The sequence below is a fragment of the Alexandromys fortis genome, unplaced genomic scaffold, assembly GCF_014885135.2.
Source record: "Alexandromys fortis isolate MF-2015 unplaced genomic scaffold, M_Fortis_MF-2015_v1.1 scaffold_157, whole genome shotgun sequence".
In the NCBI taxonomy this organism is placed as follows: domain Eukaryota; kingdom Metazoa; phylum Chordata; class Mammalia; order Rodentia; family Cricetidae; genus Alexandromys; species Alexandromys fortis.
Genome location: NW_026068041.1, coordinates 3,936,811 through 3,963,093, shown reverse-complemented (window position 1 = coordinate 3,963,093; position 26,283 = coordinate 3,936,811). Strand labels below are relative to the sequence as shown.

The window sequence follows — 26,283 nt, the reverse complement described above, 5'->3', positions numbered from 1 at the left end:
TAAATGTATATATATTCATTACATGATCTCATCACTCATATTCCTTTTTCTAGATGATCCTTATTGGATAGTTATTTTTCATTCTGTCAACATTCTAACATTCAGGGTCCCTTGAATTTTTGAAGATGTGTGTTTTCCTGTAAAGATAACCCTGCCTCAACCATATATGCTTTCCTTACCACCTATATGGTTGTTAGCATTAGAGGTCCAAGACTCACCCCCAGACCACAGGGGTCCTGGCTCAGGTCTACTCTTTTTTGCATTTTTGTTTTGTTTTGTTTTTTGTTTTTTATTGTTTCTTTTATTGCTTTATAAATAATACCATTCAAAATTTTCACTTCCTCCTCTCCTCCCACTCCCTCACTCCCTCTCCCTCCTCCCCCTCCAGTCCTGCGAGAGGGCAGGGTACCCTGCACTGTGTGAAGTCCAAGGCCCTCCCCCCTCCATCCAGGCCTAGGAAGGTATGCATCCAAACAGACTGGGATCCCAAAAATCTAGTACATTCAGTAGAGACAAATACCAGTGCCATTATCATTGGCTTCTCAGTCAGGCCCTATTGTCAGCCACATTCAGAGTCTGGTTTGATCACATGCTTGATCAGTCCCAGTCCAGCTGGCCTTGGTGAGCTCGCATTAGATCAGTCACATCGCTTCAGTGGGTGGATGCACCCCTCATAGACCTGACTTCCTTGTTCATGTTCTCCCTCCTTCTGCTTCTCATATGGACCTTGGGAGCTCAGTCCAGTGTTCCAATGTGGGTCTCTGTCTCTATCTCCATCCATCGCCTGATGAAGGTTCTATGGTGATATTCAAGATATTCATCAGTGTGACTATGGGACAAGGCCAGTTTAGGCACCCTCTCCTCTACTGCCCAAGGACCTGGCTGGGGACATCCCCTTGGACACCTGGGAACCCCTCTAGAGCCAAGTCTCTTGCCAACACAAAATGGCTGTGAACCCAAAGAAAAACATATATAGATGTTCCTGGAAATTGGAAGTAGTCAAGATTACCAGGCAAAAGTTGGGAACATGGGGGTGAGTGTGGGTTGGGGGGAAGGGGAGAGGGGGAGAGAGAAGGGAGAAGGGAGGATTGGAGAGAGCTTGGGTGAGTGGGATGGTTCAGATGGCAGAAGGGCCATTTTAGGTCTACTCTTTCAAAGGTCCCAGTTTTAGGCCTGGACCCACAGCAGTCTCTGGCCCATTCACTCAGTGGTTGCTCCCCTGTACCTTCTCCTATGGAGTTCACTGTCTCAGGTCTGCTCTGGCCCTGGTAGCTGACTCAGTCCTGTCTCTAGAAATGTTCCTGGTCTAGATCCATTCCCACTCCTGTGGAGCTCGCTGCCTCTGGTCTGCTCTGGCCTAGATTGCTGGCCAGTCCTGCTTCTACAAATGACCCTGGTCTGGATTTGCTCCTGCTACTGTGGAGTTCACTGTCCCAAGCTGGCTCCAGAAGTTTGCTGGATCACCTGCTCTGGCCTAGGTCACCTGCTCAGTTTTTCTCCAGTGGAGTTCACTGCCTCAGACCTACTCTGTCCCAGGTCACTGGCTTAGTCCTACTCCTGTGGAATTTGTTGCTTCAGACCCAGTCTGCCCCAGGCACTGGCTCAGTCCTGCTTCTGTGGAGTTCACTGCCTCAGGCCTACTCTAGTCTAGGTCTCTGGCTCAATTCTACTCCTGTGGTATTTGTTGCCTCAGGCCCAACAAAGAAATGCTGCCTCAGGCTTGCTCTGGCTTAGATTGCCAGCTCAGACTATTTTCTTTAAATGTTCCTGGTCTGGATCCGTTCCTGCAGAGGTCCCTGGCTTAGGGTTGGTCTGGCAAAGGTCTCTAGCTCTGATCTATTCCTTTGGAGGTCCCAGACTCACACATGGACCCACAGAGGTTCCTCGTTCCTGCCTACTCCCTTTTCAATTTATAAAATTTTTATCTGTAAAGAACTTTTATTTATATGTAAGTCTGTAAAAACAAAGTGACTGCAGGCTCTTGCCAAGGCTATTGTTTACTCTCCATAAGCTGGAAAATTACATATGAGACATCATTACTTTTTAAATTAATTTATTTTTTATTGAAAATTTCCACCTCCTCCCCTCCTCCCATTTCCCTCCCCTCTCCCTCTGCCCCTCCCTCTCCAGTCCAAGGAGCAGTCAGGGTTCCCTACCCTATGGGAAGTCCAAGGTCCTCCCTGCTCCCCCCAGGTCCAGGAAGGTGAGCATCCAAACAGACTAGGCTCGCACAAAGCCAGTACATGCAGTAGAATCAAAACCCAGTGCCATTGTCCTTGGCTTCTCCATCAGCCTCCATTAGCCACATTCAGAGAGTCTGATTTGGTCACATGCTCCATCAGTTCCAGTCCAACTGGCCTTGGTGATTTCCCATTAGATCAGTCCCACTGCCTCAGTGGGTGGACGCACCCCTCATAGACCTGACTTCCTTGCTCATGTTCTCCCTCCTTCTGCTCTTCATATGGACCTTGGGAGCTCAGTCCAGTGCTCCAATGTGGGTCTCTGTCTTTATCTCCATCCATCGCCTGATAAAGGTTCTATGGTGATATGCAAGATATTCATCAGTGTGGCTATAGGATAAGGCCAGTTCAGGCACCCTCTCCTCTGCTGCAAAGGAACAAGCTGGGACATCTCCTTGGACACCTGGGAGCCCCTCCAGAGTCCAGTCTCTTGCCAACCTTAAAATGGCTTCCTTAATTAAGATATCTACTTCCCTGCTCCCTCATCCACCCCTCCTCCATCCCAACCATCCCATTCCCTCAAGCTCTCCCAATCCTCCCCTTCTCCCTTCTCTTTCCTCATCTCCCCTTATCCCCATCCCACCCCCACCCCCGTGCTCCCAACTCCTGTCCAGCAATCTTGTCCACTTCCAATATCCAGGAGGATAACTATATGTTATTCTTTGGGTTCACCTTCTTATTAAGCTACTATGGTATTATGACTTTATCTCTCAAATGCTATTTGATAGGATGCACCCACTAGATAAAGAATCAGACATAGGCTAGGAAAACATGTTTATTTACTGGGTCAAAGCAAATGAAGGAGATCAAAGACTCCCATGTTATGAGTCATATATGGTCCAGTCCCTGAGAAGTACTCAGGCTGATGGCAGAGGTAAAATGATGACCAGATGCTAGATCAACCCTTGCAATGACAGGAGATCACCCTTTGATTCACACTTTATTCTGTCAAACTCCTCTGCCAGTTACTACTTTGGTGATGATCTAAAATCTATCTCTGAAATATTATTAACTCACCTAAAACACTAAAATTATGGGAGGATCATTTTGGGGACTGAATTCTTGGACATCTTTGTAGAAATTCTTCATCAAACCTAAGTTCTAAGCTGATTCACTCCCAAAACTCAGGTTCATATATTTCTTGCTTCTCTTTCTTTAACTCCATTTGTATACTCCTCATTTGTACCTCAAGTTCATTTCCAAGTCACCCACATCTACCCATAGTGATGATGTTTATTAGCAATAATAAACCTTTTGTGTATGTATGTCCCGTACTGCCTCAGGAACCAAGGTTCACATGCTGGGTATAACCCCCCATCTCCCCTATTCCTTTCTGCCCCACAGGTATCTCGGTCATGCTCTCCATTTATGCTCTCCACCACAACCCGAAGGTGTGGCCAAACCCAGAGGTAGGAGGCTCCACAGGAGGGCAGGAGGACATCCCTCCAGACCAAACCCTACTGTCCCCAGTTCTAGTACCTTGTCCCCCGGTGAGCTGAGAGCAGCGGTATAACCTCTACTTCTCCTGACAAAGGTGTCATGTCCCTGCAGGTGTTTGACCCTTCTAGGTTTGCACCAGATTCTCCCCGACACAGCCATTCATACCTGCCCTTCTCAGGAGGAGCAAGGTGAGACAGCCTGTGTATATTGATGTATACTGTGGGGATATTTCCCGCATACATTGATGTTTTTGACCTCATGCATACATGGCATCTCCAGTTATATTCTATGGGTGGAAATAGGGGGGAAAGCTTCTTGGGAATGTGTCTGTGCACAAAATGACGACAGCATTGCAGGAGAAACTTGTTGGAATATGAGCGGCGGGGCTGCGTCCCCAACACCCCGGCTGCTTGGCTAGCTCATGCCCGAAATAACAACACACAAACTGTATTCATTTAAGAACTGCTTGGCCCATGAACTCTAGCCCTTACAGGCTAATTCTCGCACCTGGACTAGCCCATTTCTAATGGTGTGTGTAAGCACCCCAAGGTGCGCTTACCGGGAAGATTCTAGCCTAAGTCCATCGTGGGTTGCAGCTTCATGCGTCTGCCTCAGAGCACAGAGCTATTGCGTCTACCCAGGAGAGCAGAGCATGGCGTCTCTGCTCCAGCAGAGCTGTCGGGTCTCTCCGGGAGCAGAGCAGAGTCTGTCCTCACTTCCTCTTCCTCCCAGCATCCTATCCTGTTTATTCCGCCCACCTATCTTATAACCTATCAGGGCCAGCAGTTTCTTTATTACTCAGCCAATGAAATCAACAGATTGATATATGACACTACCACATCAGAAACTGACTTGCAAATGTTCTCATATATTAGAGGCAGGACTGTAACTTGATTTTTTTTTATCCTGTGACTTTAACTTGAAAAGCATCCAGCTTTCCAAGTGCCATGATTTTTTTCTGCACTTAAGCCAGGCCAAGTATCCTTCCTGGGTACTTCTCAAATTTTAGAATCACTACGGAAAGTGATAATTTTGCTTGGGTGTCAGTCCTGGACAACTGTCCATCAGACGCTCATGGTGTTACAGAAAGTCTTTTAAAGGAAAGCTTATTCCACATTCATGGACTCCACCTGTGCAGGCTCTCCCAGCACAATCAGAGACTCAGTGCCACTGTGCGCATCCCTCTTGTAACTGCCCAAGGCCAAACCTTGACAAATAATATATATTGTTGACATTACACGTAGAGGCTGTGTGGTCTGTCTTCAGACGAAAAGCATTAATGAATAGGAGAATAAACTGATTTTTGAGAAAACCCTCTGTTTTATATATACGACTTATAGAATTTGTTAATTGTTCTTGGTGAGTGAAATATAAACCATCCTGAAATAGCTACTGAGCAAGTTGAAGGCTTTTCAATGGCTTCTAGGAAAATCCTCAAGGCTCCCGTGAAACCCAACTTACTGTTAGCTTAAAAGGAGGAGCACGGAAGGTTCATCTGATCCTATACTTAATGAATTACTCAAGTGGCAAGTGAGATTTCACAGAGCAGGCTTCAAGTCACTTGTTCTCCCAGACACAGACTGTCTAGCATTTGATGTACTTCAGGTTGAATGCTCCCCATCCACACACTGAGAATCACGACACTTACACTAGAAGAAGCAGAGTATTGGGTAACTCAGCGTAAGTTGGAATGAAGCATATTGCTGCTGGAGTTTTCTGAGACAGGCTCAGGCTTGCCTGGAGTCCATGATCCCTCTGCCTTAACTTTCCAAGTTCTGAGATCCACACAGAGACCACTACACCTTGCTTGGCTCAGAAGCCTTTTTTAATTTCCATTGAATTACAATTTAGAACAAAATAAAAATGTTTATTTTGAATTTAAAATAAATTATTAAGAAGTTTCTATGTGTCAGGTGTAATGTTAGATTTTTTTTAAAAAAAGGAGTGAAAGATACTTTCCTACCCCTGCCTCTAACTCAAAACTGTATTCCATAAACACAAATATATCTGTAGTCAAAATATGTTCTTTCAATCATTCATTGAAATTTCCAAAATTTCATTGAAATTTCCAAAATGTTCCATGTTTCTGACATCATCGCATGCCCTGATTGTAGCTTATCATTAAATATTACACTGATGATTCTGTGGGAGCCCTAGAAAAAGCGGAGAAATCAGCAAAGAAATGAGAGGCAGCTGCTCGTTGGCCTGAGCTTAGGGAATATATAGTCTGAGGGAGAGGAGACATTGTCAACACATCAACAACTTGATCAGAACTAGAAAGTGAGATAGGTAGAAAAGAGGTGATAAGACCCAGCCAGTAGAAGGTTGGCTGCAGCTAGGCATCTGAATATAGCCCTACCTGATAGAGGTACAGAGAGGATCGTTGTAGGCAGAAACTTGGGGAAGTCAAGGAAGTCTGAAAAGAAAACTGAAGCAGGAACAAGAGACATTTCTGAAGTGCAATTAGAAGGCTACACATACTGATTAAGGAGTTAGAGATACCCTAATTAGAAAGAAGATGGGACAGCCAGTTGAGGATCCCCAACAGAGTCCCCCTTAGGAAGTTTCCTACTGAAATCAGACTCCCTCGATCTCCCTGGATGAAGTAAACTAAGTAATGATTAACTTCACAAATAATTCACAACTTTGAGCTCTAATGCTTAGAATACTAGCCTAACAGACTTCATAACTCTAAAAGAACTAGGTTCAATATAGCTTTGAAATACATAGATGCTGAATCAAAGTCAGGAGAGCTACAGCCTGGGGAAGATGTGGGCATGGCCTGTAGTGACAAAGATTAGACTGGACCTGTGAAGGTAGCCCCTGAATGCTGTTCTAGGCTATTTCAGGGGCCTTTCATGCTCAGGTCAGAAGTTATTGAGTTTCATTGTCCCTTTCTGACCCAGGAACTGCATTGGGAAACAATTTGCTATGAATGAGCTGAAGGTGGTTGTGGCCCTGACCCTGCTCCGCTTTGAGCTGCTACCAGATCGCACCAGGGTCCCAGTCCCCATACCACGACTTGTGTTGAAATCCAAAAATGGGATCTACCTGCATCTCAAGAAGATTCACTAATTCTGGTAGGGACAAGGACAGGCTCGATGAGCATGCTGCCTGACGTCCTGTCTTCATGTCATCTGTTCCTGTCAACATCTGACTTTGTATCTGCTCAGCTTCCCTCACTCCTTTGCTCTCATGCCTCCTGGCGCTCGCTCTCTCTCTCTCTCTCTCTCTCTCTCTCTCTCTCTCTCTCTCTCCTCTAAATTCCCTATTTGTCTTTCTGTCTCTTACTAGCAACATCTGATCTCTAGTCTTCTCCGCCCTCCAGCCTCCTCTCCTGCCTTTCTGTTGTCTTATTTTCCCTACATGATTCTTCATTACACCAACAACCAACTGTCACAACCTTGGTGGTCTGAAATAACTGAATGTCATTACCTTACAGTTCTGGATCTCAGAAGTCTGAAATGAGTGTCACTTGCAGAAAACCAAGTTGTTGGTGAGGCCAACTTTTTGGAGAGTTCTCTGGAAAGTCGTCTTCTTCCATTTTTCAGTATAAATAATTATTTCTTGGCACAGGGCTGTTCTCTGAACCCCTCTCTTCTAATTTCTTTCCATTATGAAGACTCTTGTGACATCATCAAGCCCACTAAAAAACCAAGGTAATTCTCCCAGCATAATATGTCTTTCACAATGCAACACACTAAGCTCTTTGGAATCATGAGGAAACCTTCATGAGTTCCAAACTTAGGGCTTGAACATCATTGTGAAGCCATTGTGAAGCCTGGCATAGTCTTTACATCACTGTCACCTGGTTGATTTGTCTACATCTCACCTGTATATCCTACACCCGACTGTCCTTTACACAAGTTTCTTCACCTTTCCTCTTTTGAACAATAAAGTTCCCAGAGTCACACACAGTGTTTGTCATGATTCCACGTTGCTTGAAACTGCTCCTGGATCAGGATCCATGATGCCATGGACACATTTCCCTGGTATGCCATGCCCTGCTTCCTAGAATGGCTTCTCTTGAATTCACTGTCTGTAACCAGGACTTCCTTCCTAGTCCTTCTACTTAGCTGGGCTTGCACAGAGTGGTTCTGAGGAAGGGCAGGAGAGGCCAGACTGAATACTCAGTACCTGACCAAGGGGAGAGCTTGGCAGGAACAAGACCCCAAATTGTCATGCACAGAATGTTCAAGTAATCCAGAAAGTCTCATTTGGCCATGCTGAGAGAACTTTTCCTATGAAACCGAAAGCTCAGAACACAATGCTGGGTACCCAGCCGAGGGCACACACTCTAACCACAGGATTCCAAATGGGATGAAATGTGTGACCAGAAGGCGATTCTACTGCCTGGAAGCAATGAGCAAGACTGGCTGAGTTCACAGTCCTGAGCATTCCCCTGCATGATGCATGCAAAGTGACATTCATGCCAGCACTCTCTGCACTCCCACAGCACGTTCCACCCACACATGGTGGACATTGCATGCCCAAGAACAAGGGAGCCTCGGGGTGTGTTTGAAAAGTCAGAATGATGAATCTGTGGTCATCTGTGATGGCCACCAGTTCCAGTGTCCACTCAACTCACCCAGGAGGTCCCAACACACACACACACACACACACACACACACACACAAGTACATATTCTAGTGTTCAAGAGATCACACCCAAACATCTGAGTCAGAGATCTTGGCTTTATTCCCACTGATACACATATACACATGCTCAAAAAGAACTGGTAGTAATGATGGAGTTTTGAACAAAACACATCAGACTCAGGAGCCATACTTCAAGTTCCTCCTAAATTAATGTTAGATCCTTTCCTCAGTATTAAAATATAGTCACAGCTTTCTCCTACCAGAGAAGGGGTGCCTCCATCCTGTCCTGACCTCACAATGGCCAAGGTTCTGAAGATCTAAAATGATAAAGTTTAGATTCAGGCGCCACCCAGAGGCACATGGTGGTTATGACTAGACAGTCAATACTGAGTGATAACTTCTGAATCCTTACTACGTTTGTTCAGAGAGGTCTGTCTGGTGCTAGGACAAAAAGGCTAGGAAGTTGCTTAAGGCTTATAGCCAACAGGCACACTATACCGGAACCTTTGTATCTCATCTTTGAGTTTACAAGGAGATCTGTGTCTTGATGTGGCTTGATAGGAGTTAGCAAGTGTCCTGGAGCAGATTGCCAAGATGTAGCCTTTCAAGTGGGAAAGAATTGATCGTAAGAAAGTGTATGGCACATCACCCAGTACACCCTAGAACAGTAGTTTTCAATATTCCTAATGCTGCAACCCTTTAATACAGTTCTTTATATTATGGTGGGCCCCAATCATAAACTGTCATTTTGCTCTTGTTATGAATCATAACAAATTTCTATTAATCTGTATATCGCCACATGGCAGTAGCTTATCAGGAAAGATTCAGCATGTCTATCTCTGGCAGCTCCATGGTGGCTCCCTCTCTCCGCCTTTTTTCCTTCCAGCATTCAGTTCTCCCTTCCCCACCTACATAAGTTTTGCCCTATCAACTAGGCCAAGGCAGTTTCTTTTATCATAAACACACAATCAGAAGTAACTCCTAGACCACAGCACCTTCCCTAGAAATATTATGAAGGCTAGAGCTCTGTGTGACTATGAGACACCACTGTTAGAAATGGCAAGAGTCTCACAGAGACGTCCCAAGGAAGACATCACACCAGTAAAGATACTGTTCATGTTCTGTCACTTTCGTGGTGGTAGTTCACTTTTATAGTTATTATTTATCTTGTACAGATTTAGATGAATCGGTTTTTCTTGTTGTCCATTATATTTGAAATACACACAAAGGCAGTTAAAGACATGCACATCAATGAAGGACCACATTCTCTCCAGCCATCCCTCCTTCACATCCCCCCTTCACAAATCTCAAGGCAACACTGCCATTGCCTTCACTAAGGTTTTTCAAGACCTGGAATATATGGTTCTGATTCTTTGTTTGTTTTAGAAAGACATAGAGTTACTAGAAAGAAATGGAGCTTCTTATGATAGCCAGATGTTCAACAAATATTTGTGGAGTGAAGAAATGAGATCCAGAGTCCAGGCATTGAGTCTTTAAATATACATTGTACAAGCCTTCCATGAGACTGTCAGCCCCAAATCTTTTACTTCTATAAGCCCACAAAAGCTGGGATCCATGATGACTCCACACTCAATCTAGGAGGGCAACGTCCCAGGAAAAGCCACAGCCTGTGCTGTCTAAGCCGTGATCCCCAAAGACCTATTTCCCAGAAACCAGTGACTGAAGATGGAGGTGGATGCCATTTTTGGAGCACAGGAGCAGCTAAGGAATTTTGATGAGTATCTTTGAGGGATCCAGAGAAAATTCAAAGCACAGCAAACAAAGGGCTGCAACCACTTTCATTTCATAGCAAACTGCTACCCAATGCAGTTCCTGCAGCAAGGAGCAAAAAGAGGCAAACAAGCTTTTGCCAACCCAGTGTTCTTAGAGACCCACAAAAAAGCAGCAACTATTTGTGGATGCATAATGATTGATTGATTTTTGATTGATTGATTTGTTAATGCTGGCTTGAAAGGCAAATCTTGGGAGCATGGTAAAGGGCCCCACTGGGTATCATCCCACTGGTTTTTCTGGCTTGCAGTCCTCCACAGAAGGGAAAATCTACCCCACCCATTTCCCAGGAACAGGAAAAAATAGCAAAAGCTCCCCCCTCTTGTCACAGCATGCTCCATAATGATGTCTCACCAATGATGGTCATCAATTTTTAACTTCCAGTCTTGAAGCCCTGAGTATGTTGTCCCTCTCCCTACCTGAGCCGGTCAAAGACCTACAAGATAGGACTTTATTAAATACTCACCAAATCCTGGCAGAGGTAACCCTGTCTGCCCTCCAAGCCCAGAGTGGCAGTATCTCTGGGTCAGGCCACACAGCGCTGTTCCTGTGGAGGGCATAGATGTGCATAGAGATCAGGCTGCCTGTGAGCAGGAAAGAGGCTGATGACAAGGGGTCATGAGGCAGCCACACTCATCACCTCCACATTAGGCCTTAATCCCCCGATGTCCCACTATCTGGGACACTAGCCTCTGTCTGTGCACTGACAGTGACACTGAGCTCTTGGTCACATTCAAAGTATTTTAAACATAATGATCAGCAGCTCCAGTAGCCAGGTACTGAGAATGGTGTCTAACCCAGACATCTGTGGAACGGAAACAAGAACAGTGAACCCAGGCCACTGTGAAGTCATATAGGCAGCAGCTGTTTATTGTAGCCTTTGACTGTCAATCGACTAGCTCTCAGGAATTTATTATGTTGTTAATAATAATGATGAGGTAACCTTCATTTGATGCCTACTGCATGTCAGGCTCAGGACTGAACATTTTTATGAAGCCACAACACAGAGTGGACATGTGCTGCATCATAGTCTCTGTGAATCATCTCCTGGTGTTGATCAGGGTGCAGTCAGAGTCGGCACAGGGTGCGTGAAAACTCTGACAATTATTCTTTCTTTTTAATTCTGGTAACTATGAAAAATATGTTCTTTCCTACTCTTCTACCCTCTATTTTAATTTTGTTTTATTCCAACATATCATTAAAATCTACTTGTTAAAAAGCACCATAATAGAATGATTCCATACAGTTTTAAACAGAAGAAAAAGAGTAATATTTCAGGTTATAAGAACTCCTCTCCCAAGAGCAATGCATCAACATTCACACACTGCTTTCCCTAACCCGGTCACTATACTATATGCACATGGATGGCTATGAAAGTTCTTTCTTACCTCTGTATATTAGCACAGAAATTGATTCAGGATAGGCACTGAGTTTTGTAGAATAGAGGAAGGAAGGGAAAAATAAGGGGGATGAATAAGAGATGAACAAAGGGGCTGGAGAGATGGCTCAGAGGGTAAGAGCATTGCCTGCTCTTCCAAAGGCCCTGAGTTCAATTCCCAGCAACCACATGGTGGCTCACAACCATCTGTAATGAGGTCTGGTGTGCCCTCTTCTGGCCTGCAGGCATACATGCAGAATATTGTATACATAATAAATAAATAAAAATATTTTAAAAAAAAGAGATGAACAAAGGAAAAGATGGAGGTGAAGAAAGGAAGGGAGTGAGGAAAGAAAGAAAGAAAGAAAGAAAGAAAGAAAGGAAGGAAGGAAGGAAGGAAGGAAGGAAGGAAGGAAGGAAGAAAGAAAGAAAGAAAGAAAGAAAGAAAGAAAGAAAGAAAGAAAGGGTAAAACTTAAGGTTCTGTGAAGGGGCATAAACACCTGGCAACTAGAATTAACCAGGCTAGCTTTAATATAGCTTTAATAAGGGTAAAAAAAGGGGGACTTACAAAGCCAGAGTTCCCGCAAAGCACAGGAAAAACAAAGAGGGAAAACAAGCGCACGTTGATGGTTTTATAGGCTATTTGGGGCCCCGGGGGTACACACCCCAAAACAAGGTGATTGGTTGAGATTCCCCATCAGTTCTGCAATGCCAAAATATTTAGGGATCGTGGAAGTCTAGAAATGTCTGCAAGCTGCCCCCATGTGACCCAGGCTGTCAGCTCCCTGCTGTCACAGCCCAGTCACACTTATGCTGCACATTTTACCTGCGTTGATTTGGGCCATGGCGAGCAGGAGGTTATATTTGTTGAGCAAGGAGCCTGCCTTAGGAGGAGAGTCTAAAAACCTCCCTGGGACCAGATGTCAGGTAGGGTGGACACCGTGCGCTCACCCGAACACCCAGGAGAATGTCCAGGAAGTCCAGATGTCTCCCTTCTGGTTCTTTTTCTGCTCCTCCTCATCCTGCAGGGCTGCCTTCCGCTGCTTGATGACCTGATCTAGACCAAGAGCATAGGTCTCACTGCCTGATTGGCTATGTGTCCGGAAGGGTGCAAAGGATCCCAGAGGAAGAACCAAGGTTTCCTAGTTGGCATAGGCAGCAAAGGGAGAGGAGGTTGAAGGAAAGGCCGACCTGTATGGTCATGGGCTATCTGGCAGGCCCACAGGAAGCAGCGGCCATGTGGAGTGCTCCCCGGTTTTCTGTCTCCCCTGCCATGCTCTCGGCCACCTGAGAGTGCTGCATTTATTAAAACACGGCCATTTTAATTCAGTTTAATTTGGCCTGGTTGGATTTCTGTGTGCCGGAAGAGAGGATTTTTCTTAACAGATGGCAGTTACACTGAGACGGACCATTTATTACCCCCGTGAGCCCAGGGCCCAGGCCCGTGTTGAGAAAGGCTCTTCCTATGCAAGCCATCCACCAGGCAAGATCGATCCGGTAAGCTCCTCTGTTAAAGCGCATGCCCGGTAGGGTTTGGGGTGGCCCATCTCCAGTGAAGCCACAGGCCTGTGCTGAAAACCTAACCACCAAGCGAAAGTCAGACACTTTTGCTGGAGTAAATTTTGATTGATCCTGGACACTGGACATTCAGTTTTCACAGCCCCATCTTTGGCTCAAGGATTGTCTCGACAGACACGCTGTGACACATTTGAGTCACTCAAGCATGCACCACAATGGGTTTCTTGCTATTTCCAGCTGATGCTAAATGCCCTTTGGCTGCCTTTTACAAAAATCCTTTTAAATTGGGGCTAGAGCGTTTTTGTTGTTGTTGTTGTTGTTGTTTTTAGATATGTGCTCTCATTCTCAGCCCCCCTTCTGCTTTTCCTTCTCTGTTCATTCATCACCACGTGGTTTGTCCCATGCCAGTTTTGGCCTTTCTTGTCTGCTCATTCACAGACAGTGTTCTTGTCTTGCCCCAACTTCCACCACCTGCCCCTTCTTGGACAGGGGCCTGGCAGCTCTCTCCCACAGCAGATGGGCTCTGACAGTACTCCAATGGGCCTGCTCCCTAGGCTCCACACTAGACCTAGTCTGCAGCAGCAGCTCAGAAAGCAAGGGTCTGGGGTAGACAAACAACAGCTCAGGTACATCTCAGTCAGCTCCCCCTCCCTTCCCTGCTGCTTGCTCTTTCCGCACCAGGACTAACTGAGCAAAGATTCCCTAGTCTATTGTTTCTTCCTTATGTTTCTGTTCCCTCTTCCAGCGTCTAGTCAGCTGACACAGGTTTCTAAGACTGTCCTATTTGTTTCTCCGTCAAAATAATGTGGCCACAATATGTTTATGTAAGTATGTAACTGTGTTTTCGTGATGTGGATTTAAGTTTTGTGGACATGTGTGCTTACAGATTATAGCAGCTCTGGAAAAATACAAACATGTGGGTAGCCACCATTGTAGAGTTCCCACATGTGCTAGTATTCTACTAGCAATGATAAACTGTAATTAATTAGATAAAATATACATCTAAACTTAACTTATATGGCCAGTTTAAAATACCAAGTAATGGTACCTGGTTCTCGGGTGCCTTTACAAATCTGAGACCATGGTATTTTAACAACAAGAGCTTTAACAGGCCAGAGACAGGCCAACTTTTACAGCACCCTTTGGCTCCTCCAAGAAGATAGAAGACCTTCTGCCTTGACTCTGGGTTTGGCAAAGCTACCCACAAAAGCAAAATGTAGACTTTGACCTCTTCAGCTTTCTGGGTGCTTCACCTGGGGAATCGATCTGCTCATCCTGCCAAGGCAGGTAGACAAAATCTTCCCCACAGAAAAAACCTTTGGGCCTCTCGTACTCAGCAGCTAATGACAAGCTGTGCTTCTAAGCCTGGTGGTCTCCAAGGGCTAAGGAGAGGATTTGGAATTGCACACTAGCTAAAAAGCTGTCTCATTTTTTGCTCATTTATTCCTCACAGATCTGTCTAAAGGCATTTGACAAATCAAGGCTTCATAGTCCAGGATTAAGAGGTTTCAATTTTCAGAGGTTCAGAGTTCCCAATTTCCTTTCATTGCCTTCATCTTCATACCTTTTAACCCAAAGCTATAGCCTTTTGCTATGAAATCTGTTCCAGTTCTCTTACAGGTTCCTGAAAAAATTCTATTGCTACATCAGAATCAGGTCTGGTAAAATCCAGGGTTTCCAACTCCTTTAATTGTTTTACTGCTATACTAACCCCATCCAGTTTCATGCATATTTTACAGGTAACACCAGCTGCCTAAGCCAAGACTTGAGTCTCTTTTTCCAAAGAGAGCCTAAAATGTTGGAATTATCATCTCCTCAGCTTCCTATATCCAAAGAGTCTGGAAGGTGATGTTAAGTTGGAAGCATTAACCCAGTCCCAGTGAGTGTGGCATCCATCCCAGCTCACACCCGCCCCACGGCATGGGAGTTGCACTGTTCTGCACTCACCCTGTCCTGGAAATTGCATTGGTCTGGACTCCCCCCGACCTGGGAGATGTGTTGGTCTGGACTCCAAATCCCAGAATGCCAGGGTATTTAAGTGGGCGCTCCGAAGAGGAACACATAGTCCCAGGTTTTACTGCTCTTGGGTTTTCTGTCTCCCCCGCCACCCGAGACTACTGCATTTATTAAAGCATGGGCATTTTAATTCCGTATAATTTAGCTTGATTGAACTTCTGTACAGGGGTGTAGAGGATTTTTCTTAATACACATAAACCCTTTTTATCTGAATAATAGCTAAATATGCCATGCAGAACACTGTGAGGCCTGGAAATATCTCTGTGTATGATGGCAGGAATCTGCCATCCTCTCCTGTCTGTGCATTCCTAGAAGACCTGATACCATTGCCTGCCCAGACAGAGGGCACTGAGCCATGGGCATGGTCTCAGCCACTTTCCTCCTAACCCCAAGCAGGCATTCAAGCACCTGAGCCCACAAACCCCATTCAAGTGCTCTCTATCCTTCTATATCCTTCTATAAGGGTCAGAGCCTTTTGTGCTGGTGGACTGGGAAATTGCAGCTTTGCAACTGTGCGGGTTTTTTTTTCCAGTCCCACTGATTCTGATTCAAGAAGACCTCTATTAAAGAATCATGCTTTTAAATATATATCCTAATTAAGGTAGCCTTCTTAGGGTTGGCAAGAGACTTGGCTCTAGAGGGGCTCACAGGTGTCCAGGGAGATGTCCCCAGCGAGTACCTTGAGCAACTGAGTGGAGGGAATCTGAAATGACCCTATCCTATAGCCATACTGATAAATATCTTACATATCACCTTAGAACCTTCATCTGGCGATGGATCGAGATAGAGACAGAGACCCAAATTGGAGCACCGGACTAAGCTCTTAAGACCCAAATGAGGAGCAGAAGGAGGGAGAACATGAGCAAGGAAGTCAGGTCCATGAGGGGTGCACCCACCCACTGTGACAGTGGAACTGATCTATTGGGAGCTCATCGAGGCCAGCGGGACTGGGACTGAATAAGCATGGGATGAAACCGGACTCCCTAAACCTGGCGGACAATGAAGGCTGATGAGAAGCCAAGGACAATGGCACTAGGTTTCGATCCTAATACATGAACTGGCTGTGTGGGAACCTAGCCCGTTCAGATGCTCACCTTCCTGGACCTGGATAGAAGTGGGAGGACCTTGGACTTCCCGCAGGGCAGGGAACCTGGACTGCTCATCATTCTCGNAGTGGGGGAGGAGGAGATGTGTGGGAGGAGGGGGAGGGAAATGGAAACGGGGAGGAGACGGTAATTTAAAAAACAATAATAATAAAAAAAAAGAATCATGCTTTTGCTTGCTTCTAGCAAACAGAGCATAAAACTGCCTTAAACTCTGCTTGTGTGTCTCTGTGTGTGTGTGTGTGTGTGTGTCTAGAATTCCTTTTCAAGCTCTCTCAGGTTTTTATGTGGATGTAGTTACCTACATTGGGGCACCAATTTGTTGTAGGAGCCCTATTGTTCTTTCCTGGCTGCCCAGACTCAAAATATCCACACGCAAGCTGTATTAATTAAATCACTGCTTGGCTCATAGCTCTAGCTTCTTATTGTTTGACTCTTATATATTAATTTAACCCAGTTCTATTAACCTGTGTATCACCACTAGGCTGTGGCTTACCGGCAAGGATCCAACACATCTGTTCCTAGTGGCAGCTTCATGGCATCTTCTGACTCCTCCTTCTTCCTCCCAGAATTCAGTTTAGTTTTCCCACCTAGCTCTATTCTACCCTATCATAAGCCAATGAAGATTCTTTAACCAATAAAAGCAACACATAAACAGGACTTTCTACATCAATGAATCGCAACAGTGAGTTCTCAAAAGTATAAAAACAAACTAGAAAATTTCTTTTAAGAGTATTCAACATTCTGATCAGTTAGGGAAATGTTAATTTTGAGACTCATCTAATGCCAGACAGAATGGCTAAGATCAAGAAAACAACTGACAATAAATCCTGCAAAGATGTAGAGAAAAAAATCAAACCCTGATAGATCAACCATGCTGCAGTGAATAGACACACACCCAGGAGTACACGGGAGCACAAATTGAACTTGACAGGTTTAGGGAGGGGGAAGACGACACAGAGTGCAGTATTAGGGAAGTGGGGCACAGATCTGGGAGGAATTGGAAGAGGGGATGAAAATAATCAAATTACAATATATGAAATACTCTAAGATTCATTAATAATTTTAATGAAAAAAGACACAAAAGTGTAACTGAGAGTCAAGTTCAAACTCCAAAACTCTTTCATCTATTCCCTCATTTGAGGGGTAAATATAGGTTATGGGGAAAAATGGAGAAAAGGTCACCATCCAAGAGTCCAAGGTCAGAGGGGAAGAGCACAGTGTAGATACCAAGAGTAGTCATAAAACTGGGATAAAGTTCAGTGAGATGGGAGGGTAAATTGTTGCTTTCCCCTTTGCTCTAGTTTTGGCAGGGCATAGGATTTAAGAGAGAAAGAAAGGACCTTTGGTCCTGTGGGTTGAGAAATCAATCCCTTGTTGTTTGGGAAGATAAAGGAGAAAACAGTTGGGAGCATGTCAGCAGCTTCTGGGGAGGGAGTCTTGTATTCCAATAGGGAAGGTGACCTCACCATAGACTCTCAGTGATTGATTTCCTTTTTACAATATCACTTTGCCTCTCTGTTATCAGTTTCTCATCACTAAAATAAGGGCAGGGGTAAAGTCACCATACTTCTTGAAAATCTGTGAGCAATGCTGAGTTCTTTCAAGCCAAGGTTGGTGTCTCTCTCTGTTATGTGCACACTCCCTACTACCCGCCCTGGCACACAGTAAGTGCTCAGTGGGAAATCACGAGCAAAACAGCTGACTAGATGTATCTGTCGTGTTTCCCTCTATAACAAGGGCCAAAGCCAAGTGAATCAAGCTCTATTCAACTGGTATCGTGCATGAGGGTAAAAACAAACATCTCACAGAGCCCAGAGACCCAATATGTTCTTGCAAAGAGTGACACAATCTCCTAGTGAAGGAGGACACAATATCTACTGTTATAGTTCCTCACATGAGATCAAACCTAAGCTTCATGCCAACATGAATGCATTGAGCACTTCCTGTCCAACACACAAGCATCTAAAACACTTGCTCTTAGAGAAGCCAGAGCCCAGTTTGCAGTGCTCTCAGGTAATCGCACACTACAGCATTAACTCGGACACAGCCATCACTCAGACTTCTCCTGCAGGACATCATCTTGAGCTCCACCATTTCCCCAAGAATCCCACAATGTAGCCAATCAGCACCAATCAACTTCCTACATTTCCACAAAGTAGTCTGCTCTATCAAGGCCATAGGAAACAGCTTAGAGGCCCTTTCCTCTCACCAGAATCCCTGGGAGTACCTGGGCAGCCAGCCCTGATCAATTCAGTGAATAAAGTCCCCATGAAGAAACGGTGTGTAAACAATGAACATTAACTGTTCTCCTAGCTGAGCCTGCTATTGTACCTTAGCCCTGTGTGGTCCTCAGACAATTGTGAGGGGTGGAAAAAGCCCTGAATAGATGAAACCTTGAGTGAATGTGTGTTGTTGACACGGACATGGCCATGTCAAGGAGCCTGGCCTCAAACCTGTAGGAAAACGGCAAAGCTTCACTTTCCTGAGGTGAGGCTCAGAAAAACAGCAAAGGCTCCTCTGGTCCATGTGCAGAGATTGGACAAGGTAATGTAAACCTTGACTGCCAGGACTCGGGAGGCACAGGCAAGTGGATCTACATGAGACCAGCCTGATCTATAAAGAGAGCTCAAGAACGTCAAGGACTACATAGAGACCCTGCACTGAAAAAGCTCCAGAGGGTCCTGGTTCACACAGCTGCCACACAGTGATACATGGCCTTTTTCACTACTATGCACCCCATGATGTGCCTTTGTGATCTTTCAGCAGCCTCATCCCTTGAGGCTCTAAGAAATGAATTAGCATCCTCCCTTTCAGGTCTGTGTCAGTCATGCCTTGCTTTTTTGGGTTCATCAAATCAGCCCAACCTGGAGTGAACAACAGAAACTAAAATGTGGCCTACCCAACCTGAGTCACAAAAGCAGGCATTGTCCTCACAGCTATGGAGAACTAACTTCCTAAGGGGACCTGTCAGGAAAAAAAAAAAATACTTGTGAGTTAGGCCACTGAAACATGCTCATACACAGGTGTCATCAATGTTGAGATTGTAGGTGAAGAAGCTTCTTGGAGACTACAATGCTTGAACTGAAGCCCATGGTACTACCCTAATGACACTCTGGGTACATCTCCAGAAGAAAGTCTCTTGACAAAAAAGAAAAAAGAAAAAAAAAACTATCCTACAAAGTCAACAAAAGCAAGTGATCAACCATACATACTGCAATAAGAATGAAGAAACAGTTAACATAAAAAGGAATTATCTTTCCAGTAAATGTTATGAAAGAAATCAATGGAATTCCTAAGAAAAAAAACCTAAAATGATGATTCTAAAGAAACTTGAAAAGATGTGGAAAAATACAGACTTTATTAAAAACAAACAAAAAGTCCATCACTTGAGAAAGTATGAAAAGAAATAAGATGCTCAATCATACTATAAAGATAAATGTTCAACTATATTCATATCAGCATTGTTTATAATATCCAGTACCTGGAAACAACCTAGATGTCCCTCAACTGAAGAATGGATAAAGAAAATGTGGCAATTTACACATTAGAGTACTACTCAGTGGTAAAAAAAAAATGACATCTTAAATTTTCATGCAAATGGATGAAACTAGAAAACACCATCTAGAGTGAGGTAACCCAGATGCAAAAAGATGAATATGGTATGTACTCACTCATAAGTGAATATTAGCTATAAACAAAGGATATTGAGCCTATAGTTCATGATCCTAGATAAGCTAAGTAATGTAGTGAGCCCTAAGAAAAACATAGATAGTTCCACATGGAAAGTCAAAATAGAGAAGATCACCTGACAAAAGAGGGAACATAGGGGTGGAGGAAAAAAGAAAGCGAGAAGTGGTTAAGGAGGGAAGAAGGGGAGGGTTGACGAGAACTTGAGGGAATAAGATAGTAGAGATGGAGGAAGACAGATATGAGAGCAAGTAAAGAGATATCTTGATTGAGGGAGCCATTGTGGGGTTTGCAAGAAAACCGGCTCTAGAGAAATTCTCAGGAATCCACAAGGATGACCACAGCTAAGACCCTAAGCAATAGAGGAGAGAGTGCCCAAACTGGCCTTGCCCTGGAGTCAGACTGTTGAATATCTTAAATATCACCATAGAACATTCATCTAGCAACTGATGTAAACAGAGGCAGAGACCCACATTGGAGCACTGGACTGAGCTCCCAAAGTCAAGTTTAAAAGTGGGAGGAGCGAGAATATTAGCAAAGAGCTCAAGACCATGATGGGTATACCCACTAAAACAGTCTACCTGAGCTAACAGGAGCTCACCAACATCAGCCAGACTAGGAAGGAAAAAGCATAGGGCAAAATTAGTCCCTCTGAATGTGGCTGACAGTTGCATGGCTGGAGAAGACTGCGGGACCACTGGAATGGGCACCATAATTTATCCCTACTACTTGTACTGGCTTTTGGGAACCTTTTCTCTTTAGGTGGATACCTTGCTCAGTCTAGATATAGAAGGGATGGCCTTGGACCTTCCCCAAAGCAATGTGCCTTACCCTGTCTGAGGAGTGGATGTGGGGTTGGGGGTTTAGTGGGGGAAATGGGAGGGGTGGAGGGAGTGGGAACTTGGATTGGGTGTGTATAATAATAAAATATAGGTTTTTTAAATTAAAAATAAAAAATAGAGATTATGTAAAGAACCAAATAGCCTGGATACAGGGGGAGCGGACTGGTCCAGGCTCAACTTGATATGCTTGACTTCTTGACTCTCCAAGAGATGCCTTACGCCTTCTGAGGAGTGAATGAGGGTAGAATGAGAGGCAGGATGGGCTGTGAGAGAAAGGGAGGGAGGTTAACTTTGGTTGGTATGTAAAATAAAAAACAATTTTTAATGGAAAAAAAATCAAACAGACATGACACAAAACTCAATAAATGAAATGAAAAATGCCAATGAGAGTTTCCATGACAGATTGCATCATGCAGAAGAATGAATTCATAGCTTGAACACAGGCTTTTAAAATACCAAGCTACACAAAACAAAGACAAAGGAATAGGAAAACAACAAAGAATAAAGTATATAAGGCGAACAAGATCTAGAAATAAAAATTTGTGCATTGTAGGAGTTACAGAATGAAAAGAAACTTACTCCATGGGGGTTGATGAGGCAGCTTGGTGGTTAGCAGTTCCTGCTTCCAAGTAGGTGTTATGAGTTCCATCCCTGGAACCCACCTGATAGAAGGAGAGAACATAATTTGTGCTCCAATCTCCACACACATGATGATATGCATGTGTAACGCACCTACAAATAAGTATAGTTAAATAATAGTTTAAAGCCTTCCAAACATTGAGAAATACATGAGCATCTAAGTGCAATCAATTAAAAGAACTCTGTTTAGATTAAACTGATGTGGTCTTGTCAAACATAAGCTATATTTAAGCTCTTAAAAGTTCAAGGCAAGGGACTGAACCAGCTACCTAGGACAGAGAGGGCCTGAGGAAGCAAGGTCCACCTGGAGTAGAAGCCAGGAATAAATCAGGTGACAGGAGCCAACCCAGTCCCGGTACATGAGTGGATGAGGACTGATCCAGCGACCTTATCCAGAGTTGGCAAACTCCACCCAAACAGGGACAGGGGAGTAACCGCTGAGCAAGTGAGTCAGAACACTTCTGCATTTGCTGGAGGGAATGCCATCTGTTACAACCCCTTTGGATATCAATGTGGTGATTTCTCAGAAAATTAGGAAACAGCCTTCCTCAAGACCCGGTAATCTTACTTTTGGGTATATATCCAAAGGAGGCTCAATCATGCCACAAGGACATGTGCTCAGCTATGTTCATAGCAGTTTTGTTTGTCATATCCAGAACCTGGAAACAACCTAAATGCCCCTCGACCAAAAAAATGGATAAAGAAAATATTGTACATTTACACAATGGAGTACTACACAGCAGAAAAAATAATGACATCTTGAATTGTGCAGGAAAACTGATGGAGCTAGAAAACATTATTTTGAGTGAGGTAACCCAGACACAGAAAGACAGTTATCACATGTACTCACTCATAGCTGGTTTTTAAACATATAGCAAAGAAAGCCAGCCTACAAACCACGAACCCAGAGAACACGAACAACAATGAGGTAAGTAAGCGAGACTTATATAGCTCTAGTCTACATAAGAAGTATAAAAAGACAAGATCTCCTGAGTAAATTAAGAGCATGGGGACCATGGGGGAGGTTTTAAGGGGAAAGGGAGAGGCAAGGATGGGAGCAGAGAAAAATGTAGAGCTCAATAATAATCAATAAAAAAAGTCCAAGCCAAAAAATTCTTAAAACAAGAGACATAAGCCAAGTCACAAACAAGCAAGGCCCTAGGAAACTAGCATTCGAGTCTAAAACAGAAACTTTTCAGAAAAAGATTAAACTTTCCAATTAAAAGAGTTATATTGGCTGAATAGATGTTAAAAGTGAAATTCAACTATATGCTATCTACAAAACCTCATAAGATAGTGTAGAAGAATGGAAGGAAGCCCACTGGTTTCAGAAAAGCAAAACAAGACAGAGATGAGGAAGGAAGATCTGTAGTTCATGTTACAGAAAGGACACTCATGACCCTGACTAGCCTGGCTCCCAGGGTCATCAATGACAAAAATTTTGTCAGAAAGACTCCACAATCAGAAAAACTGATATTAAGGAGAAACAAGTTCATTCCATCTATTACCCTACAGAAATAGAACCCAGACTGAACTGAGGCAGTAGAAATAATAGAATCATAAACACCAATGATGACCATGGAAGACATAAAGGTCAACATAGCAAAAAAATGTATATGTGTGTGCATGCACGTGTGAGTGTGGACATTTGTGTGTTGACATGTTTGTGGAAAAATCTCCCAAAGTAATGCTCATATTTATCCAGTCAAAAGAAACTGGAGCTGGAAGATGTGCTCAACATCCATTTAGGAGGCTTAACCACTTTCAGGCACCAGATGAATGGCCCAGGAATGATGCTAGACATTCACCAGTCTTTGGCATCACAAGCTTGCACTGCCCATGAGGCCTAGAGGGAGAAGGGCAGCAGTGCCTAGATGCTCTGCAGTCTGAACTAGCAACCACTCACAATCCACTTAACATTGACAATTCAGCAGAAACTATGTAGGTGCTGGGTTTGCTGTGGGAAGTAAAGGAACTCGCAAGAGCAACAAGTAAAGACACAGAATTGAGACATGAAGCCTGGGGATAGAGCCTCCACATCATACACTATTTCAACATGATGGTTATATCTATATGACAACTGTTGGAGGAAGACTGCTTGTTGCTTCCAGCCTCTCAGCCCCAAAATAATCACACAGAAACTGTATTAATTAAATCACTGCTTAGGCCATTGACTCTAGCTTCTTATTGGCTTAATCTTATATCTTAAGTTAACTCACCTCCATTAATCTGCGGATCACCATGAAGTTGTGGCCTTCATGGTGTGTTCAGCACTTCTGTCTCCAGCAGCAGCTCCATGACTGCTTTCTACTCTGCCCTTCTTTCTCCCAGCATTCAGTTCTGTCTTCTCTGCCTACCTCTGTTCTGCCCTGCTGTAAACGCAAGCCAGATTTTTTATTAACAAATCATATTCACAGCATACAGAATAAAATCCCATATCACCTCCCCTTTTCTGTTTAAATAAAAAGTAAGGTTTTAACTTTAACATAGTAAAATTACATACAATAAAACAGGTATCAAGCATGAATTACACTTACAATATTTATATTTTCTTTATCTTTTATCACAACTAAGGAAAACTATAACTATAAATAGTTCAACTCCATCAAAGACTCCACAAGGATATAATATTACCTACATTAACAGGAAGTGCATTGTAAGCAACTTCCAAAACTCTAGAATTGCCAGAGACATTTCACTGCCTGGATAGTCACCCAAAGTTCTTCTGTATCATTGGGGCATCCATCTTCAGCCTACAGACCCATAGTATCCAGCAGACATTTCCATGAAACAGAAAATTTCAAAGACAGTTCTGCCTATATTGGCAGTTTGTCAGTCACTTTCTTCTGTGTTCTGCAGAATGTCTGGCAGACTCTTTCATGTAGCAGGAACCCCAAAGGACCATCTCACCTTTAGACAAGTTCAGCAGTCATTTCTCTGTGGGTCCAGTTCACATAGCATACCATCAATCAGTCCAGGAAAGAGCAGTTTCTTCCCCAAATGGCTAATCAACTCCATAAGGAGCCTCTCCAATGCCCATTCATCTTCCTCTTGAAGAAGATTGGTGCTGCCAGGAGCATATGTGTCTCATTGTAATGAAAAGTCCTAAGTTCTTAAAACATTTAAATGCCATATTCTGTAGGTCTTTGAAAAGTTTGAAAATCACCTATATAGTTTAATTATATCTCTATATGTCTAGGAAACCTAAATAACATGATTAGAAGCTTGACTATTATAGATTACTCTCTATTTACCTACATTTCTTAATTATACATTACATTTTTAAATGAGCTTCACAATCACAATACCTTAATCAAGAGCAGAAAAATATATATACACAGTATAACAAAATTGACCTTAAATTTGTATCAATAAACCAAGATCCATATCCATGCAAATCTTTATAGCATATCCCCATTTAAATGTAAAGAAATGATTATAAACAATATTTGGAAATTTGGGCATAGTTCTCTAGACTACTTCATATTGACTAGGGCACTGTTTATCAAGTCTTTCATGGTATATCTTGTGTGCTAGATTCATCAAAGTCAGTAGTTGGGTGGAGTAATTTCTGGGGGGGTATTCATGGCAACCTTTCAGTGGCTCTTGTTCCATAAAACCATATTAGTCTCTAATGATTCCACAGGATCTCCTCCTTTGTTGAAACAAAAGAAGAGCCTTTTTTCTTACTTTTCTTACTCTATTACTTTTTACTTATTAATATTTATTTTATTATCTTTACTTCTTTAATCTATTTATATTACATTGACTGTCCCTTTACTCTTTTTCTTCTCTCTCAAGCCTATGTACATTCTTTAGACACTGTGACTTATTCAGAGTTCTTTTATGTCTGAATCTGTCCTGCTGTGTATCTGTAATTCTTTACTGTACAGGGGCGCTGCTTAAAATGCCAAGTGCTTCTTAAAAACTTAAGCTGCGGAATTACTAGGTCAAATGCAGCACTTCCAGCTTGCTTGGCCCAGTCCAATATGATGGAGGAGGTCTGTTCATTACCTTTGAACCACATACATCACCTACCTCGGTTCTAAGTATCAGCAGCTCTATGTCAAGCCATTAAACAGTTTGTAAGACACTGCTTACAAACCCCATTTAAATGCTCCATCGCTGGACCTCTTGAGAAAGACTTAGAGTTGCACTGGCAGCAAGGCACATAAAGCTGGCATTTCAAAACTGCAACGTTTCCTGCTATCACTGAATCAGGAAAACCACTCTCAAAGGAACTGTGGCGTGCCACCAGCGAACAGCAAGAAGCTGTCTTAAACTCTGTATTTTTGTGTCTAGAATTACTTTAAAGCTTTCTCAGGTTTTGTGTGGATTTCGGTTGGCCATGTGGGTGCCAATTTATTGAAGGAAGGACGTTTGTTGGTTCCAGCTGCTCAGCCCCAAAATAATCACAGAGAAACTATATTGATTAAATCACTGCTTGGCCTATTAGCCTTAGCTTATTATTTGCTAACTCTTGCATCTTAATTTAACCCATCTCCATTAATCTGTGCATCACCACGAGGTCATGACCTAAAAAGCAAAGTTTAAGCACGTCTGTCTCTGGCAGTGGCTCCATGGCTTCTCTCTACACTCCCTTCTTTCTACCAGCAATCAGTTCCATCTTCCCTGCTTACCTCTGCAATGACCTGCCATAGGCTCAAGCCAGCTTTCTTTATTAAACAATCATATTCACGACATACAGAGGTAAATCCTACATCAGACAACACTGTTTGATTTTTAAAAACAATAAATAAAACTTTGGATAAAAAAATGAATAGATGAGCTAGCAGCAAGGAGTTCCGGTCCAGGCACCAGGAGAGACATCACTGGGGTGAGTGAGTTTCTGACCGCGGCAGCAGCCCGGGACAGGGAACTCAGACACCCCTCCTACACTTCCTGGTCATCCTCAGGGGCTACTCTGCCCGATACCTCCTCTCTCTTCCTATCCCACCCAGCTTGCACCCACAACCCTACCCCCGCCTCCGTCTGACTCCCTTCCCTCTCTGACCACATAACATCTC

The 26,283-nt window shown here is 43.6% G+C and overlaps 2 protein-coding genes and 1 long non-coding RNA gene across 6 annotated transcripts in view; 1 reads left to right on the top strand and 2 right to left on the bottom strand.

Moving 5' to 3' along the window:
- Positions 1-7,593, top strand: part of LOC126515837 (cytochrome P450 4A10-like) — a 15,026-nt gene extending 7,433 nt beyond the window's left edge. Inside the window, exons 10-13 of the mRNA XM_050165801.1 lie at positions 3,585-3,649; positions 3,792-3,868; positions 6,587-6,760; positions 7,123-7,593. Coding sequence (XP_050021758.1) covers positions 3,585-3,649; positions 3,792-3,868; positions 6,587-6,755 — 311 coding nt within the window. The 3' untranslated portion in view covers positions 6,756-6,760; positions 7,123-7,593. The remainder of the gene's footprint in view (positions 1-3,584; positions 3,650-3,791; positions 3,869-6,586; positions 6,761-7,122) is intronic.
- The window catches only part of Cyp4b1 (cytochrome P450 family 4 subfamily B member 1), a 102,668-nt gene continuing 78,906 nt past the window's right edge, over positions 2,522-26,283 (bottom strand). Inside the window, exons 10-11 of one of the 3 annotated variants that reach the window (XM_050165806.1) lie at positions 10,536-10,653; positions 2,522-2,537 (exon numbers count right to left, since the gene is read on the bottom strand). In XM_050165806.1, the coding sequence (XP_050021763.1) occupies position 2,537; positions 10,536-10,653 (119 nt within the window). In that variant the 3' untranslated portion in view covers positions 2,522-2,536. Of the gene's footprint in view, positions 2,538-8,398; positions 8,880-10,080; positions 10,112-10,535; positions 10,654-26,283 lie in introns of those variants that run through there. The other 2 variants (XM_050165804.1, XM_050165805.1) reach the window with 2 other exon arrangements.
- Positions 19,549-25,069, bottom strand: LOC126515840 (uncharacterized). 2 transcript variants are annotated; one of them, XR_007595929.1, is made up of 4 exons: positions 24,167-25,069; positions 23,476-23,628; positions 21,197-21,349; positions 19,549-20,880 (listed from the first exon to the last, which is right to left on the bottom strand). It is a non-coding gene; the product is annotated as an uncharacterized lncRNA (long non-coding RNA). The 2 variants fall into 2 exon arrangements; XR_007595930.1 differs by having other exon boundaries at positions 21,197-21,279; positions 24,167-25,057.